This window comes from Aulonocara stuartgranti, assembly GCF_965226115.1.
Source record: "Aulonocara stuartgranti genome assembly, chromosome: 23".
NCBI classification, from domain to species: Eukaryota; Metazoa; Chordata; class Actinopteri; order Cichliformes; family Cichlidae; genus Aulonocara; species Aulonocara stuartgranti.
This window is the reverse complement of record NC_138958.1, coordinates 28,800,678-28,819,562: the sequence shown is the minus strand read 5'-3', so window position 1 is coordinate 28,819,562 and position 18,885 is coordinate 28,800,678. Positions and strand designations below refer to the sequence as shown.

Below are 18,885 nucleotides of genomic sequence, written 5' to 3'. Positions count from 1 at the left end.
CTTCAAGTTTGTTGTGCATTTTCACACACAGTGCTTGCTGTACGCACTGATACTTTCCCTTTTCCTTCCTTTATTCCTGCTCTATATCCTGTGATACAAATACACAAGAAGTTTATCTATTTAAAGGTGGAAAATTATCAAAAAAGAATCATTTATTGGTGCAGGAAAATGATGATTTGCCAATTATGTGAAATTGTAGCTGTTTGTTGCCAAACTCAAATTAGTATTTGATATCACTACAACTAGCTTGATGTTAATTTAGTAAAAGCTCAATTATTTAATAACATTTTGGTAAAAACAACTTCGCTAAACTAAAAAACTGGATCGGAACAGACGTTTTCCGCAGTGGTCGTAAGGCTGATGAGGATGAGGGTTTAACGACTTGTTAATGTCAGTTTGGCTCTGTGTGAAAGCCCGAACTGGCATAACAATAAGTTAATATTTGGGATATTCTTGTGTGATTGCTGCAGTTTAAAGAGATGTTTTTTCTCCAGCGAGGAGCCTAAAGGTGTTCGTTGTACTAGTGGCTAATGAGGAGGACAAATACAGACGTGTGGAGAGGGGGTGGTTGATTGGGGCAATAGTTCCTGTTTTTCTCTAACTTCCAGTGTACGTATACACACCAAAAAATTCAAATAAAAAACAACACTGTCTACATTCCTTCTTATTATTTAGTCCCGGCACAGTGTTGACATACAATTAGAGCTATATTTGCATAGACTTGCATGGAAAATGTAGGCTGCAGAACAAAAAGCAAATTCATCTGAACATGTAGTGCCACAATGTAATGTGAGCATTCATACGGAGGCCCAGTTCAAGGCAAATTTGATGATAGAGCATCAGGCAAATAAGTTCCAAAGAAAACATCAGCTGTGCTATGATACGTCTACATCAACAAACAGGAAGCAGCAATAAGCAGTCCGTCTTCTGCCTCTTTTTCGAAGATTTGTTACCTTACAACCAAAAGTCATCAAAAATTTCTGCACAATGGATCATGTTAATTGGTATGATTCAACAAAAAATACTTTAACACAACCTGATGCTGCTAAAAAGAGAACACAAACATAAATAACAAACTCCCTGAGGTTCCTTCCTGTTAAATGGCAGTTTATCCTTCCCACTGTCGCCAAATGCTTGCTCATAGTGGGTTGAGTGATTGTTGGAGCTTTCTCTGTATTATTGTAGGGTCTTTAATTTACAATATAAAGCACCTCGAGGTGACTGTCGTTGTGATTATGTAAATAAAACTAAATTGAATTAGTTTTAATTAGTTTTAATTCAATTTAGTTGAATTAAAACACACAACATTAGAGGACATGTTGTGATTTTGCTATTAAGACCAACAGTTCTATTGCACACATGCGGAAAATCCCAGCTCTACGGGAACATGTGCATGCGGTGGAAATGTAATGTTAAAGCTCTTTTTTTTATATTTATGATGCTCTTCTCGTACAGTTCAATCGATGCATCACCTCCCAGCTGATCAAGTGGTTCAGCAACTTCAGGGAGTTCTACTACATCCAGATGGAGAAGTTTGCTCGGCAGGCCATCAACGAGGGTGTGACTGCTGCCGAGGAGCTGACTGTGGGGCGAGATGCCGAACTCTTCAGGGCACTCAACATGCACTACAACAAGGCCAACGACTTTGAGGTAAGCTGGGCTGTCCTTTTTAGGGGACGCCAGGTGTATTAATTTGTATAACAGGAAGTAGACGTTCCACTCAACGACAGAAAATATGGAGAGAAAATGGCAAATAGGGAGGGAAACTCAAAGTAAGCAACAGTGGGAAACTGTCACTCTACAGCACGTCTGTACTACTTGATATGTTGTTTATCTATGATGCTGCATTAGTATCAGAGTAACTAAAAAATAGTAATACCCTTAAAAAGACAAAAAGCAGAACTTGTGTATTTATTCACTGTATCATGGTGTGTGTGTGTGTGTGTGTGTGTGTGTGTGTGTGTGTGTGTGTGTGTGTGATATTTGTTTCATTTAATCAGCTCAATGATTTGCTTTGGTCGGCTGTCACTGTTTACCATTGCTTTAGGTACACCTGCACTAGTGTGTAGCTCACATATTGAAAGTTGAAGCAATAAGATATATCGCTGCTTCAATATTGTGCTCCACCTTTAATGGTAAGCCCTCTTAAACTTATGTTTTATCTTTAGTGGTGTTCTCTTGCAAAGTTTGGTGGTTTAACTTCTCTCTTAAACCCATACAAAATCTTCCAAAAACATGACATTTTTTGGAAAAGGTCTTTTTTTTGTTTGTTTGTTTGTTTTTTAATAAAAAATATCTGTTTGCCAAACTTTGGAATGCAATGTCAGGTTGCCTTCAGTTTAATTAAAGTACCATTTTTCTCCAAACATTTCAGAAATCAAAAGCCTCCTCGATCTAGTAAGACTGAAAAGTTTCCCATACTTTCTACCCGTTTCTCTCGTTACCGGATTAAAACTGAATTCAGCGTAGCTCAAACACACTCACTCACACAAATGTCCTCCACCAAGTCAGCTGTTCAGAGTGCAACAGTCACCTCACAATTCTGCTGAGGTGTGGATGTTGCTGTGTGTGTGCTCGATGAGGCGAGAGAGGACGCCGCTCGAGGCACGGGTGTCCTTGTCAAAGCGATTTGCAGAAGTCACATTCCCTCTCTCACTTTTCCTCTTCCAGTATTGGTCTAAGGGGACCTGAGGGCCCTTAAACTATCCAATGTAACATCAGCAGCATTTAGATGTCCATTAGCTTACACCTTATCACTGACACACACGCACACTTCGCTTTTTCTTTTTTTGCTTAAGGATACAAATGCCAAAGCTTAAATGGATAAAGAGACTCGCAGACACGACACACCCTCATATTCATGCTGCAAAGGGTTTGTGATATTGAAGTAGGCTATTTGGAGAAATGAATAGCAAATGCTTTGCATAGTTTGCATAACAAGAGTCAGGTAGCATTTCACAGGTGTGTATGAAAAGAGCATGTACAGGAAGCGGACACACGCATGCAAATAATGAGTATGTGTGATTATTTATAGAGATAGGAGGGTCAGGTTTAAAGTTCAAACTGGGTCCAGAAGACCTTTAAACCAGGGCTCAGTTGCACTTTTTTGGCCAAGAAGACAATCATATTTGACTTTCTAGAGGAAGTAAAAGTCACAACAAGGTTTCTGTAGGTGAACCTGTGGTAGGATCATTACTAGCTGTTTTTTTTTAAAATCATCAAAAGCTTTCAGTTAAGCTTTTGATGACAGAAAGTGTTTGATTTGAGTTTGTACCGTTCATGCATTCATTAGTTGCATCCATTTGACTGCACAGTGCAGTTTGAAAATCAGCCCACAAACTCTTTAAACCTGAAACTGAGCTATTAAAGCCATTAAACACGTTTTGTTAAGAATTAGCATGTGATGTTGTGCACTTGTAACCAAACACTGTTAAAAATGATCTTATTTGTTCTTAGCTGCATTTGATTAAACTTTAAAATAAGGGGACTACATTAAAGTACTGGAAAAACATCATTCAGTGGCTAGGTTTTCGCGTACAAGACAAACACAAAAACTAGAGCCTTATCGAGACCACAAACCTTACGTAAAAGATGGAGTCTTGAGTTGAGCGTGCTCAGTGGTATGTACTAGTTTATTGCCAATTAAATAACATATATATTATGTACCGCCAAAGCACAACAACAGCAACCTCAAGGATCTTTATATTGTAAGGTAAAGACCCTATAATAATAAAGAGAAAACCCCTAAAATCAAGTAACCCCCTGTGAGGAAGCATTTGGTAAAAGGGGGAAGGAAAAATTCACTTTTAACAGGAACAACCAGACACAGGGAGGGCTGAGGGAAAGAGTCAGCTGATAAACTATATTTTACTGCATCTATTTTAGTTTAACTGGGACAAATATTACAAAATGAGTTTCATATTGTGTTCATTTTTCACTTTAAACTCACAATTGATAGACAAATAATAGAGAAATAAAACCCAGTTTAGGGTCATAGTGGGGCTGAAGTCTAGCTATTATAGTGAGGTGAGATTCACCCTGAACAGTTCCCCAGCCTGTTGCAGGAATAACACATTCACACTAATGGCCAATTTAGAAGTGCCAGTTAAACCGACCCATGCACGTCTTTGTACTGTGGAGAAAATGCAAAATTCCACACAAAAAGACCCCAGCTGGCCGTTAGATTCAAACTCACGACCTTTTTTGCTGTGCCAACTGACTCCAATATACAGCGGGTTTGAGAGGTCAAATGAACTGCACCTTAAGAAAACACCAGCAAATAGAAAAATGCTGCAAAAGCCCACAAAATACTAAAGAATGTGAATAAAACACAACAGAAGTGTTTCTGGGGATACAATAATGGGACGGACAAGCCGCGGAAGTGACAAGAAGTAAAGAATGCAAAGGATTGAACTTGGTATTGACACAGTATAAATCAGTGTTGTTAGGGAGAAAATGATGCATTGAGTATTTTAATCTTATGGTTCATATGAAATAAAGCTGTTTGCTCTTTGCTATTAGCCGTTTGCTGTTAGCTTGTTGTTTCTGCCATGTTATTGTGTCCCCAAAAACACTTGTTTTCTTATTTTTGTATTTTCTTAGCATTTGCTGCGGGGGGTTTTTCTATTTCCGATGTATTTTATTCATCTTTTGTTTATTTTTTATCTGTTCCCATTATGTTTTTTGTGCTTTTCAGTGCATTTGCCCTCTCAGGGCCACCGTACCTATGTGATCTGCCTAATTTTTTGCATCGGAGTAGCTGCCCTCTGCTGGCCATGGGAAAGAATGCCGATTATGACAGGTTTTTGCAGTTGAAGGCAAGGGGTGTGATTTTTTTTGTATCCGAAGCTTCATTTTACATTTGTTGTCCAGCTGTTTTGGTCACATGCAGCTACACAGTGCGAAGAGCGAGATACTTAAAACATACGCCAGATGGGTCCAGCACCTTGGTCTGGTGATTCAGCTTGTTTGGTAATTAGATGATAGATTGTTCTTCAGACCTGGAGGCCACATCCAGCTTTTATATAAAGTCAATAACTTATTATTAGCCTAGTTGGTCTTAACAGATGTCTGATTAAGAAGACTTGTGGTGAACAGTAAATATAGTAAATCAGTATAAATACAGATTGTGTTAGAAGTTATGAAGGTTGATAGTTATACTATAAAGCTATAATGCTTGTAAGGACATTAGAAAAAGGTCGAGTGTTCTCCAAGCAATGAAGTGTTTGTAACTGTGCATATACATTTTCTTCCCCTACTTTGTCCCCTTTCGTGCCTGCCTCTTCCTCCTCCTCCTCTCCTCACCTCCCTCCTTCTTTCCGCCCTGAGGGAACATTACTGGCTAGGGACCCTCTCGCTCTCTCTGTCTCCTTCTCTTTTCCCCTCTCTCTCTCCCCCTCTGTCAAACTCAGAGGCGTGAAACTGGAACCACGGCCGATTCAGCAAGTCTCCCGACATGTACACACACACACACACACACACACACACACACACACACACAGAAGTCTTCTCCTTTCGCCAAATTTAGCATCATCAGAGTTCCACCTTGGTTTGTCCCCATTGCACCTCCCTCCCTCCTCTCCTTCCTCCACTTTTTGCTCTTTCCTTGCTCCCTCTCCTTCCTCCCCCTCTTCCTGCTGAATGTGTCCTCTATTGATATGGTCTCTTCGTCACCTCCTCTCCTTCGCATCCTCCTTTCATTTGCCTTTGTCCTCTCCTCTCCTCCTCTTTCTTATCGCCCTCCAATTCCTCCCCGTTGTCCCCTTAACTTTTCCCTCCACCTTTGCTCTAATTTTTGTTCTTCCCCTCCATAATCCTTCCATCCCATCTTATGTCTACTCTTACTATTGTGTCAGCATCTTTATTATTGTTACTTTTTACATCTTTGTACTTCCAAGGTTATGTTTTCCTGGTTAAAATGGAGCCAAATCTTAACTAAAGCTCTATGTGGTGAATTTTTAAAATGGCCCATGCTTCGGTTGAGGAAACAAAAAAGCCTGTCATTAGTAAAGTTACAGGGCCAGCATTTTAAATAGTTATTGCAGTGGAAAGGTAAGTGATGTGTGTGTGTGTGTGTGTGTGTGTGTGTGTGTGTGTGTGTGTGTGTGTGTGTGTGTGTGTGTGTGTGTGTGTGTTGGCGTAAACAGGCCCCAGTAATTATAGCACCTTCATTAATTACCTTCTCCTCCAGCCACATTCTTTCAACTCTTCTGTCTTGTTTACCTCTCCCTCTCTCTCACTGTCTGAAATTGTCTGAAACAATTTTGTGCTAATTGCAGCTCTGCCCACCAACTAATGAGGAAGGCGAAAAGAAGAAGGAAACTGGAGTAAGGGAGAGAGGAAACAGGGAATAGTCTCATCTTCAAAAACCAAACAAAAAAAAGACAGAGGGGTTTTCTTTGCCAGGACGCTCAGGGAAAGGTGTCAGCTCCTACCTTCTGCCAGGAGGGAGAGAAATGTTTCCTCTTTTTTTTAATATACCGAGAACAGATTGACGAGTTGTTGGTTAAGGCTGCCAGCAGCATTAGGCGCGCCGCTCCTGACTTGCCTGAGAGTGTGTGTTTTGAACTTATTAAGGATTTATGCTTTGGTGGGTTAGGCCTGCCAGAGCAAACGGGAGCACATTCCTAAACATGCAGACTGACTCCAATAGTACCTGCTCAGCTCGGCTCGTCTCGGCTCAGGCTTTAGGGTTTTCCATTAGGTGGTAGTGCCTGGTACCAGGAACATTTTTACCCCTCAGCCATAAAAGGCTGATGAGGTATTCTTCTCACCCTGCGGGGCGGGCAGCTGGGTGACTTGGACACCCAAGTTGGTGAATGCGATAAGTTCAGAACAAAGTGACATAGGAGTTTCAAGTTGATGCCACAGGTGTATCTACTAAAAATCTCAGACGAGCTTGAATCTGAGTGACCTTGACCTTAAGGTCAGAGGTCAAGTTTTTTGAAAATCTTTTGAACACGATAACTCAATAAGGAAGTCACATAGGACTTTGATACCATAGGCGTATCTACTTGGAGGCTGAGGCCAGAGTTCCAAGCGAGCTGAGTCGGTCTGAAAATGTGGCGTCAGCAGACTGCTCGCCACTGATTGGTGGCACTCGATGAGTCGTGAGAGCAACAAGAAAAATGACAGCATCGCCTTGATATCTGTGTTTGTGTCTCATACAAATGATGTCACGGGACTTTAATCGCATTGCTGTAACATCTCTGCACACATTAGGTGGTACACAGTTGAAATGGAAAATGTTGGAAATTGGGTTGAGTCCAGCCGAGTGGGAGCTAGTGGAAATTATACTTAACTGTGGAAAAATGGAGGCCTGGTGCGTGGATGGGGACGAGACTGTTAAGTTTCCATGTGTGAGAATTCAATGAGCGATAAGATGTACAATGAGATGTTTTTATGAAGCCTTCTAGAGGACGTTCTCATCTTTCCAGTTCAAGGATCCTTACTGTCTCTGTCAGCACAGCTGCACATCACACACACACACACACACACACACACACACACACACACACACACACACACACACAAATACACACAGATACTCATTTGTATTTGTCTGAAAGGAGCAGAGATGCCCTCCCTTGAAGGGTGGGTGTGGTTTCTGCTAAAATCTACCCTTTGACTTTGAACGACACATACACACACTCACTCACAAACACCTGGAGGCCACAGGCTGGTCACACACTCACATTTCAGGGCTATCCGATTTCATAAGCTGTGCACTTCATGAAAGGCTAAACTCCTCGTGTCTTTCTCCGCCGTTTTAGATTCTTTGTTACCCTTTCGCTCTCGTTATTCATCTATTCAATCGTCTTTTCCGCTTCTTCTTCACATGAGCCCGGTGAAAAGGGGGTCTGAGCTCAACTCCCAGGAATCGATTTTGGGAGGCGTGTTTCTCTTCACACTGGTAACAATAAAAAAAACAAAACCCTGAGTGCAGATTTTTTCCCCCATTTCTTAAATATGCGTTCTCTGTATCAGCGTCAACCTTAAGTTTGTCATTGTTCCCTTAATTTTAATCAGTCTGTCTGCCGTCCTCACCTCTTCTAGTCATAACCTACCCAGAAGGGACAAACACACACACACACACACACACACACAGTAATTCATCAGCCCTTTTGAGAGGAGGTGAATTTCAAAGACTACACCTGTCCTGCTTTCTTTCGCTCTCCACCCTCTTTTTTTTTTCTTCTCAGCTCTGATCTCTGCCTCATTCTGCATTCAGAGCTTTGGACTTGGTATTTAAAGTACGCTCGCTGTGCTTCATGTGATGTTGGGTTTTGAGCACTTCTAGAGACACCAGCTTTTAATTTGACACCACCCCCAGGTATTTAATGTTTCCCGCCCTTGTAAAAATATTAAAAGAACAAATTAAAATACAAATGTTTAAAAGGGCGTAAGGGAACCAGCTCAGATTAACAGTACAAGTGTTAGTCCTCTATGAAGCTGTTATACCATACTTATTTGCTTTGCTGTGTATATGCCTGCGTAGGTCAGGGTGAAGGGGGATGGGCACTACAGAGGTCGGGACAGCGACACCTGACACCAGCATCCTGTAACACATTGTGAACTGCAGGCTATTGAAACACTTAGGAAAAGATCTGAGTCGTGCTAAAAGGTGAAGTCAAAACACTGAAGTGTGTGTCTAATTATGAGCAGACACAGTTTAACGAGAGTTTCCTCGTGACTTCACTTCTCTACAAAAGCCTTGAGGTTTTGAAAGGTGCATTGTTTTAATTACTCATTATAAGTTGTATATGTGGGACTGGGTTTCTGTGCGACACACGCAGATCCATAAATCACATGAACACACACTCTCGAGGCTGCTGTCATTCCAAGAATGAGCTCCGAGTCTTCCCCGGCATCTCTTGCTTTCTATTGCTGGTTGACAGAGAGCGGTATGCTGCAGACAATGCCACCTGCCAGTTTCTGTCACTATAATTATAGCTATCTGCCTGCAGTGTGTGTGTGTGTGTCTTAGTATTCCAGTTGAGAAGAAGAAGGCATCATCTTTGTCACTGAGCCTGATTGGAGTCACGAGGGGCGGTTTATGTGTGTGTTTGTGCATGTGTGTGACTGTGTATGGTCTTCCTGTAACTCTGTGTGTGTGTTGAGCATGCAGTGATTCCCTTCTCCTACCCCAGCTGTCTCCTTAGCTTTAACAATAGGCCTGGTAACAAAGACGTGGCCTTCAGCCTCTATCATGTGATGCTAGTGGTCTGCAGCCTCTCAGTCAGATGACCAAGGCTATTGTTCTTTATGGGTGACACACATAAACGTACGCACACAAGGAAGACTACACACACACACACACACACACACACACACACACACACACACACACATCTGAGGAGGAACAGCACGTGTGTGAACAGGCACGCGCGAAACCGGAGCAGGCGGAGAAACGAAGACGCTTGTAATGATAGCACACAAAACGCAGACACTGATGAGATAGTGACAACAGACACACACACACACAGGCCCAATCTCAGGACGCAGACCCTTCCTCTCAGTCACATGCCGTTTGAACAAAGAGAAACGTTATTGTCACTGTCCTGCTGACAGTGAGATCAGTGACTGATTGACAAAAGAGCAGCTGAGAAAGGAAACATATTGCCGATGTCCTGGAGGAGCCTCCAGTCTCCACTCTGACTTCTAATGTCACACTTACTGACTAAAAGCTCACACTCAGGCACTCACAAATCACATTGTTGAGAAACAGATGAGACGCATCGATATGCCGTCAAATTGATATTTATTCACCTGTGTGTGAGGAAGCTGTGAATCAGCATCATGTTTCCTGATTTACGTGGGAATGGCCGCTACGTGCCCACTGCGAATTTCAGTGACTGTGTCAAAGAGCGACTTAGGTAGCTCTATGTTATTTATGTGAAGTGGCTGGGAGGCTGAATGGTGTGTGGCTTTTTTTCAAAAGCTCCTAAATGTTCGGGGTCCCCAAACTCACAGCTTCTAAGGTGTGTCACGCTAAAATTATGCAACCAGAGGGCAAGATACAGACGCAGGTGAGCTTTAGGAGGCTTCTTTCTTAATGATGAACGGATGAGTTTAAATGTAGGAAAACAAAGGAATGCAGACACAGATGGGATAAAAAGTCAACATCTTAGGGCACATATAGCTCACTAGGTAGTGCAGGTGACCCATATGTCAGTAGGCTCAGATTCAAGCCTGGCTGGGACCCTTTACTATGGTTGTGGTTCCCTTTGTTTCACTCTCTGCACAGTTCGGTCAAAAAGTTTATCTTCCAGCCAATATCTCTGACTCAGCGTTTAACTAAACGTTAGTCTTACAACTATGCTGAACGCTGTAACACTAAGCACCACAAGCTAAATCTAGACCGCTGTGAGATCCACCACAGGAAAATATGAAATAAAAAAGATTTTTTTAAGACTGAGCCAGAGTTAACAGGTAAGATTCAGGAATACCCACCAGCAAATGTGTCCGTCTGCATTCACGTTTCCTTCCAGATGTTGATTAGTTGACGAGTGGGTCCTGATAGAGAAGGGGGCACCAGTGGAGCTCATCAGGAACAGGAGATTTATTCTCTATTGCAATGGATTGACACTCAGACTTACCAAGTGCCCATTTTTCCAATTTAAAAATGCCGTTAGATCTTTTTCTATATGTAGAAGAAAAGGAGATTCTACTCATGCATAACATGGTCAGAGCTCTGGACAGTCACATTGTCTAACATTAAGTAACATAACTTTGTGATGTGTTGGGCTCCCAGGCGTCTTACCACTTCCTCTTTAAAGCTTACCTGCTTTGGTTTGGACTTTTTTCTTTCTCCCCTCAGCATACAACTGCTGAAATGCTGAAACAATGGCTAGCGGTGATGCATACATCTACCAAACTTTTACTTTTAAACTAGATTCAAACGCTTTAAAAAAAACAACAACAACAACAACAAAAACAGGGCAGCTCTGTGTCATTTGGATGTCTCTTAGACCTCTAATCAACAGAAAATTGCACTGAGCTAAAATACAGAATGTTCCTGTCGAAGGAGAAAGGGTGACAGGAAAAAGATGTAGAGGGAGAATGGACTCTCTTTGCTGGCTGTGTGTTTGTGTGTGTGTGCCTGCACGTGTGTGTGTGTGTGTGTTTGTATTTTCCTGCCAGGGTGTGTGTGACAAGAGCCAGGTCTGATAGCAGTGAAAGCGAGAGTGAGAGAGAAGGAAAAAGGAAGCAGATGCCTGTGTGTTGGCACAAAAAAAGATACGTCCACTCAGTGCCTCACACACACACACACTCATATAACAGCATTTGCTCAGTCCACAGAAGGAGCAGCACATGAAAGAGTTCCAGTATTGTCTCCATGATAGAGAAATACTCCACTGACCGACAGCACAGTGGACCTCAAGGCCACAGAGCGAATTAATAGCAAAGAAGAAAAAGACCGTGAGTGTGTGTTTGTGTGTTTGATGTGAAATTAAAGAGACTAAGGAGGAGGTTTGAAAAAGACAAGCAAGGTCAAAAATGATCAATGATCAAGCAAAGCACGCAAGTGAAAGCATTCAAGCGAATCTTGAATCAAATACAGACATCTCCTTCACTGACGGAGCGAAGCAGACAGACTTACAGAAAACAGAAGGAACAACACACACACACACACACACAGTCTCTGTTTGCACACCTTCATAGTCAAACATATGGTGTTTGTATAGTGATTTCTTAAGAGCACAATCTGTCTGTTTCCTCTTTCTGTGCAAGACGGCGAGTGAGGATGGAAAGGAAAAAACAACATAGATAGACGAGCAGAAGACATATGGAAAGCAGAGGCAGCTGAGGACATGAAGACACAGACACACACACACACAGAGCATATGCATCACTCTGGGTCTCATGGTGACAACATGAAGAGAAAAGGCATTAATCCTTCTGGGAGGATACGGGGAGTCAGAGGAAGAGGAGTGGCTTAAATTCAGAGGAAGAGGGAGGGAAAAGGAGAGAAAAGAAGGTGAGCAGGTGATGAGCGATGCAGAGGAAAGCATAAAAGGATGGAGGGAGGCGGTGCCATCACTGCTGCTGAGTGACTCTGATGTCCCAGTACTGTCACAACATCAGTGATATCAAATCAGTGACCTAAATTCATAATTTTCTGAACAACTGCCTATTTGTTACCTCAGTTAGATGTTATCTTGCTTAGTTTTTATGCTAAAGACTAAGTACTGCCTGTTTTTAAAAGCACACCCTCAAAACAAGGATCACATCCTTTTGTGTCAGCGGAGGTCGGTGGATTTTGCCAAATATGGATAAACATCGGCATCACATTGTAGATGACAAGGATGGCAGACCATAAAAGAAAAAAGAAAAAAAAAACAGGAAGCAGAGGGCTAGAGCTGGTAAAATACGCCAAAGACTTCTTTCTTTGGAACGACAATGGCGTGACGCTCTCGTTGTTCTGATGCTGTCACTGTGGCCACCCGTCACCAAGCAAATGCAGGAACAGTTGTTACCAAAGGTCTTCCTGTTCAACAGCATCCCCGAAACTTCTTTTAGGAGCCCTAAAGTAGGTGTACTAGGTGCAAATGTAGCATCTTAACACAAAAATGGCCTGTAGAGGCCTGGATGTCGGAGTTTTGATTCATAATTTGTGTTAAATTGATTTTCTCCACTTGTTGAAAGCACAAGGTCACATCAGGCCTCACCTTATCTTAAAGACCTCATAGTACCATATCGCCCCATTAGAGCATTTCACTCTCAAACTGTGGGTTAGGGTTACTTGTGGTTCCTAGAGTATTTAAAGTAAAATGGGAGGCATAGCCTTCAGCTTTCAGGCCACTCCGCTGTGGATCCAGCTCCCAGTTTAGATTCAGGAGACAGACACCCTCTCTACTTTTAAGCTTAGGCTTAAGACTTAATAAAGCATATAGTTGGGGCTGGACCAGGTGACCCTGAAGCTTTCATGTTTTGAATGTGTTAAAATGGGACAAAATAAACATAAAAAAGTAACCCACTTATGAAGGGCTCTCCTTTATTCTAAAAATATTTGAATGCAACCTTGCCCTTTTGTGCTCGTGGCCCTCACTGTTAAAAAAGACTAAATTAGTAAACAGGCGTAACTGTTGCTAAGTGGTTACCGGTCGTGTTCATGTTTTCAGGCCGGGGTGCTGACATTTTCTTTCGCTGGTGATCTTTCCTTTGTGTTTTCAGCCACAGCAGACTCCACTATGTTTGCCAACAGCACAGTTATCCCAATCTGAACTAGAGATGGCACAATACCACTTTTTTATGTCCGATACCGATACCATAAATTTAGATATCTGCCGATACCGATATGAATCCGATATAGTGTTTTTTAATCAATAAAACTGTTTTTTTTTAATATCTTGCTGCATATTGTATAAGTTCATACTCAAGTTTAAAAAAACAACAACACTAAAGCTATTCTGTTATACCTGTATGTAAAAAATACACTGCACCCAAAATATTTCATAGTTCAGCAAAACTGATCAATCTAATGAACTTAAACCTACTCCATCCTTCCTATTCTGGTATTTTAAAGAGTAAGCAACCTAACTAATAGGGTTACAAACTTCCAGCAAAAAAAAAAAATAGGGAACCACCCCCCACCCTCCACCTCATGATGCTTAATCGACGTAATCAATTTTAATTTTTTCAACTGCAACTTGATGCAGTGTGAAAAAAAAATGCACAGAAATCAATTATTTTTCAAGAATAATTAAATAGATTCAACATCTTTCTTCTACAGAATTGCAGACTGCACAGATCATACCTTCCCAAAGGAAAAAGTAGTATAGCTTACCAGGGTATATTAGACTTAACAGTTACTATATATAGTAATGGACTTCTATATATTTTACATAAGATTAAAACTTTGGGTGTAAGATTCAGACAATTATTTATTAAAAGCTAGACATTTTAAACGAGAATAAGAAAGAAAAGTATGTCTTTGTGCCCCCTTTTCCCTGTTAATGCCCTATCGGCCCCCCTGGCTAAACTTTGCTAGATCCGCCCCTGCACAGTTACCAGCCGTCAGCTACGTAGAAAAAGATCCTGGTGTAGAAAGTAATATTAAATAAATTCTAACAACAGATTATCAAGTTTAAGCTGGTTTGGTAGCGAGGCTACAAATACACACAGCCGCTCTATCACGTGAGCACACTGCTCCGACATGCTACGGTTATGAGCCGAGTTACGCCATGTTGCAAGTTTTGTGAGGTGCTTTTTTGATATTTAATGGATCGATTACATTTTTTTATTTCTCTCCGATATCTGATCCAGTAATTTACATCAGTATCGGACCGATCCGATATTACGTATCGATATTACGTATCGGTATCGGTCCGATACTGATGTAAATTAGTATTGCTTTTACCACTACTAGAAACACAAAACGCATCAGATTTAGGAGAAAAAAAATTCAAATTTTTTTGGGAAATCCCTACTTTTAAACTAGTATAGAAATGTACAAATGAAAGAAGAGAATAGATGGACTGCGATTAAATGTGTCAACAAAAGAAAAACAGCAGTTCAGATATCCACTAGTCTCTATAAGCGAGGGTGATGAATTTGCCTGACAATAAACACTCTGATTTCTCATAAGAATAAACTTCCAGGAAGAGATCAGGAAAGGATGAGCCTGTGAGGCGGATGATGAAGGGATAGAGCGAGTGGATGAGAGAAAAAGGAAGGAGACAAAAAAAGAGAAAAAGCAGGAGCGAGGGCGTCCCAGTAGGCCTCTTTGTTGGGCAGCGATTTAGAGATTTACAGGCTCTTGTCCTTCTGTGTGTGTGTGTGTGTGTGTGTGTGTGTGTGTGTGTGTGTGTGTGTGTGTGTGTGTGTGTGTGTGTGTGCACATCTGTGTCTGTGTGTGTGAAGAGAGAGTAATTGAGCCTCCCTTCATCCAATATTTACCCACCAAACCGGAGCAATCATGCGAATTATGTTTACTGGGAACGAAGTGTCTTTCTTCCTCTTTAGCTTTCTTTCTCCTTCCCACTTTCCCCCAATCCTCCGCCGTCTCTCTCTCTCTCCTGGCAACTAGATACCAAATCAAGATCCTAGCCAGGAGTAAATCACAAACACACACGCACACACACAGGGAAAACATGCCCATCTGTATTGATGATGGCCTAATTTAGATCTCTTTATTGGACTGATTTACGATGGCCAGACAAATCTGGGCATCTGGACCGAAGTATGTGTCTGTGTGTGTGTGTGTGTTTGTATATGTGTGTGTGCGTGCGTGCGTGCGTGCATGCGTGCGTGCAGGGCTGTCCAGTTAAGCCGACACCAAACCGGACACACAATATCCTCCCTTCTTTGTTCCCTTCTTTTCTTCCTGCGTTTCTCCCCCTGCCTCTCTTTGAGTCAGCGGTGTCCTTTTTGTCGTCTTGCTTCAGCACTTTGAGTTCTCTCGCCGCTGCCGCGATGACACGCGTCATCCCGAAAAACACACGGTGATCATCACGCTGAAGAGGCGCCCGCAGCAGGGCACTTATAGGTCAAGGTCAGCGAATGTCTCGCAGTGCAAGTGTGCAACTCGACAGTTTTTGCGATTTCAGATCATCAGTCACAAACAGCAGACGTGGGAAAATATTTCATCAGGTGCTAAAGGTGCATCGGAGACTACGACAGGCTCTACACCACTAACATACATGCAGAGAATATAAATGTCAGTGCGGAAATGCAATTTATGCAAGGAGATGTTGAAACGGAGGGGATCTGTGTTGGTTTAAGATAAGAGCCGATTTTAACAACTAAAGGATGAAGGGATGTGCTCTGGGAGGGAGAGGACGCCTCAAAGGCACATTCATCTTAAAGATCAAGCTCAGGTTTCAACTTTTATTTGTCCCACGGGCAGTTTCACAGCAACCATTAACCAGCATCTTGACTTAGTGGTTTTCTCTGATTTCCTGCAGAGGTAAAAAGCAAGTATGTAGTTGTAGCACCTCCCGAGGTTTGATGGTATAATCTAGTTTTTGCTATGAAAGGGAATTATATTGTATTCTTTATAAATGATGTCATGGTTATAGCTTCTGTCTGTATTAATGTGGCTAAAAAGACTAAGAAATCCAAGATGATGTGATGGTTTTAGACCTGTGAGGCTAAGCCTGTACAGGAGCTGTAAAAGCAAATTTAAAGTATAACAAAAATAGTTTTAAACAGTCCAGAAAGTTTGATCTACTGCCCTTTTTTAAGAAATGCAGACACAAAGTTCTGCTAAGAGTTTGTTAATAATATTTTTAATGAACTGCTTTTACCCAGTTACAGTTTCCACTAAAAATAACAGAAAATAATAAATATATTATTCCCAAAATGCTGGCTTTAACAATTTAGATTAAAGTTTCCATGTATTTCTGTTATACTTATATACATAGTAATGTAAGTAATGTGAAATGTGAGATTTAACAGAATCTAGTCAAATGAAATTTACTTGATTGGTATCCATTCTGTTTATACAAGCACATTAATAACATATTTGACTCATTATTAAATAAAAAAAAACAACTTTGATTTTATATCTTTCAGTTGCATTTTGTTCAAATTGTACATGTTTATTGAAGATGGAGAAACTTTTCTTTTCTTTTTAGTGCAGATTAGATTAGAGTCAGCTAATAAAAGTATTGCTACAAAGCCAATAAAATGCAGTTAAAGTCAAACCAGAACTGGGAAAAAAACTGTTTCAAGAAAAGCTGAAAGTGTTTTCTTGTGTTGACTAATTAATGTGGAAAACCCAGTCACTAAGTGGTTATTAAAATGTTTTCAGAATTTGCAGATTGATTATGATTCAGCTTATGATTCAACCATGACCCACTGCTCTCACCTACCGGTATCGGCAATACTGGCTTTGTATTTGCTTGATATTGGATCGATATCAAAATCTGTGCTATCGCACAGCGCTGACTTTCATTCAAGCTGGAAAATGTCAAGGATTTCCAAAGTTTATCCAAGCGTAGTTTTTAAACAGTTGTTGATGAGCCTGATGGAACCATGTCAGGAAAGCAAGAGTGAGAGTTTGTTCCATCTCTGCATGCGATGCATCATGAATTTGGGAGGAGGTGGGATGTTTTGGGCTGTTTTGCAGGTGACACTGCTGGGGACTGATTAAGAATTCAATAGGCTCTCATCCAAACTGGTCACAACAGCACTGTGCAAAAACACATCGTCTCATTAGGTTTGCACTAAGCGGAGCCATCATTTCTTTTTCCAACAGGACACACCTCCAGCTGTCCAGTGTACTGTGTGTTTTTATGGGTCTCAAGACGTTTTCACCCTCCCTAAGCTACAGGGCTTTCTAACTTATGAATTAAGCACTGAATTTGAAGGACAGTTTAACCACAGAGAGTGACTGTGCACTGCATCTGGCCTCCACTGCAGAGTGAGGGGAAAAGCATCCAACGCAAGTGCACCACACATGTGGACGTTCCTTTAAGAGTGTAAGGAAAGCATTCCAGGTGATGACCTCATGAAGCTCTGAGTGGATGCCAAGAGTTATCAACATGGAGGCAGCTACTATGAAGAATAAGATGTAAAGCATATTTTGCCTAAAAACTTTGCTTCCTACAAAATTCTGTGCATTATGCCACTTTTTATTTCTTCCACAGTGAGGTGGTAGGAGACCAGAATCAAAAAAGAAAAAGCAGATCTGATTTTAGAAGTAGACTCTTTCACTGTGTTGTAAGGACTGGTAGATGCTTCTTAAACAGGTAATGCTGATATTTGGCTTGTGCCAACTGTGCCAAAGTCTTTTGTTCAACCAATAGCATCACTACAACTTGGGCCCCAATCACACAGGCCTAACAGACCAGGCAACCTCTGGTCGCTAGGGAAAAATGTGTATTCCCTGACTGACTCCTGGAGATTAATGGCAGCAGGGAAGTAAAACTGGTCTGAAAGATAAATATCGTAACATACCCGCAGACCTCTATGCGATGAAAGCTAGCAAGTTGCGAAGGTCTCCAAGCTAAATAGTCAAGTTAGACACAAATCAGAAACAGAGACTGTCTGCCTTCAAAGTGAAAATGTAAAGGTGAATCTTCCTCATTTATGGTTCGTGTTGAATGTCACACTCAGTAATTGGTTAGTGTCTGCAGACAAGTTAGCTTCTTCTATGCAAACTACGGGAGACCAAATTTTTCAGTGCAGACTCTCTGTGTAGGTAACAACTTGCAACCACTTGCAAACCAGTTGGGGAATGGTTGGTTGACAGGTGGTCTCTGACCTCTGTTACTGTGGCCTAAGTTGTAGTAATTCAAAAGGTTGAAAAAAAATGGCCATCGTCCAGAAGAGCATAGTTGGAATAATTTGTGAAGCCAAATATCAGCATTATTCCATAGCAAACAGTCTCTAGGCCTGTGTGACTGAGGCCGTACTTCCCACACAGACTCTCTCTCTCTGCTCTTTATATTACTTGATATGGTCTTAAGTGACCTGTGATTGGCTAAAGTCTCACCTATATGCTACATTTTCTAAAGCCTGAAAAAGACCTCAGTAGAGTTTTGACTACCCGAGCTTTAATCTACTGAAGACTCTTTACTGAGTAGGTGTGTCCAAACTTTTGATACCATCCTGGAAAGTTTTAACTTTTATATGTGTGTGAGAGTAAGCTTGTATGTCGTGTGTGTGTGTGTGTGTGTGTGTGTGTGTGTGTGTGTGTGTGTGTGTGTGTGTGTGTGTGTGTGTGTGTACAGTAGCGTCTACACTAAGACAATGACAGAGGGCCTCATTGAAATAACTGTGGTCTCAGGGGGCCAGCTAAAAAAGAGAGAGGGTAGGTTAGGGTAGACAGAGTATATGAGAGTCCAGGGAATCATTTAGACTGCGAGTGTGTGTGACTGTGTATGCGTGTGTGTGCGTGGAGTGATTCATCCGTTCTGGTGGCAGCTAACCTTGGCA

General features: G+C 41.5%; 1 protein-coding gene across 6 annotated transcripts in view; it reads left to right on the top strand.

Moving 5' to 3' along the window:
* prox1a (prospero homeobox 1a) overlaps positions 1 to 18,885 on the top strand; it is a 121,134-nt gene that overhangs the window by 98,868 nt on the left and 3,381 nt on the right. For 4 of the 6 annotated variants that reach the window (XM_082524813.1, XM_082524814.1, XM_082524812.1 and 1 more), the window contains one exon: positions 1,456 to 1,650. In XM_082524813.1, the coding sequence (XP_082380939.1) occupies positions 1,456 to 1,650 (195 nt within the window). Of the gene's footprint in view, positions 1 to 1,455; positions 1,651 to 2,000; positions 5,315 to 11,733; positions 11,981 to 18,885 lie in introns of those variants that run through there. The other 2 variants (XR_014274804.1, XM_082524815.1) reach the window with 2 other exon arrangements.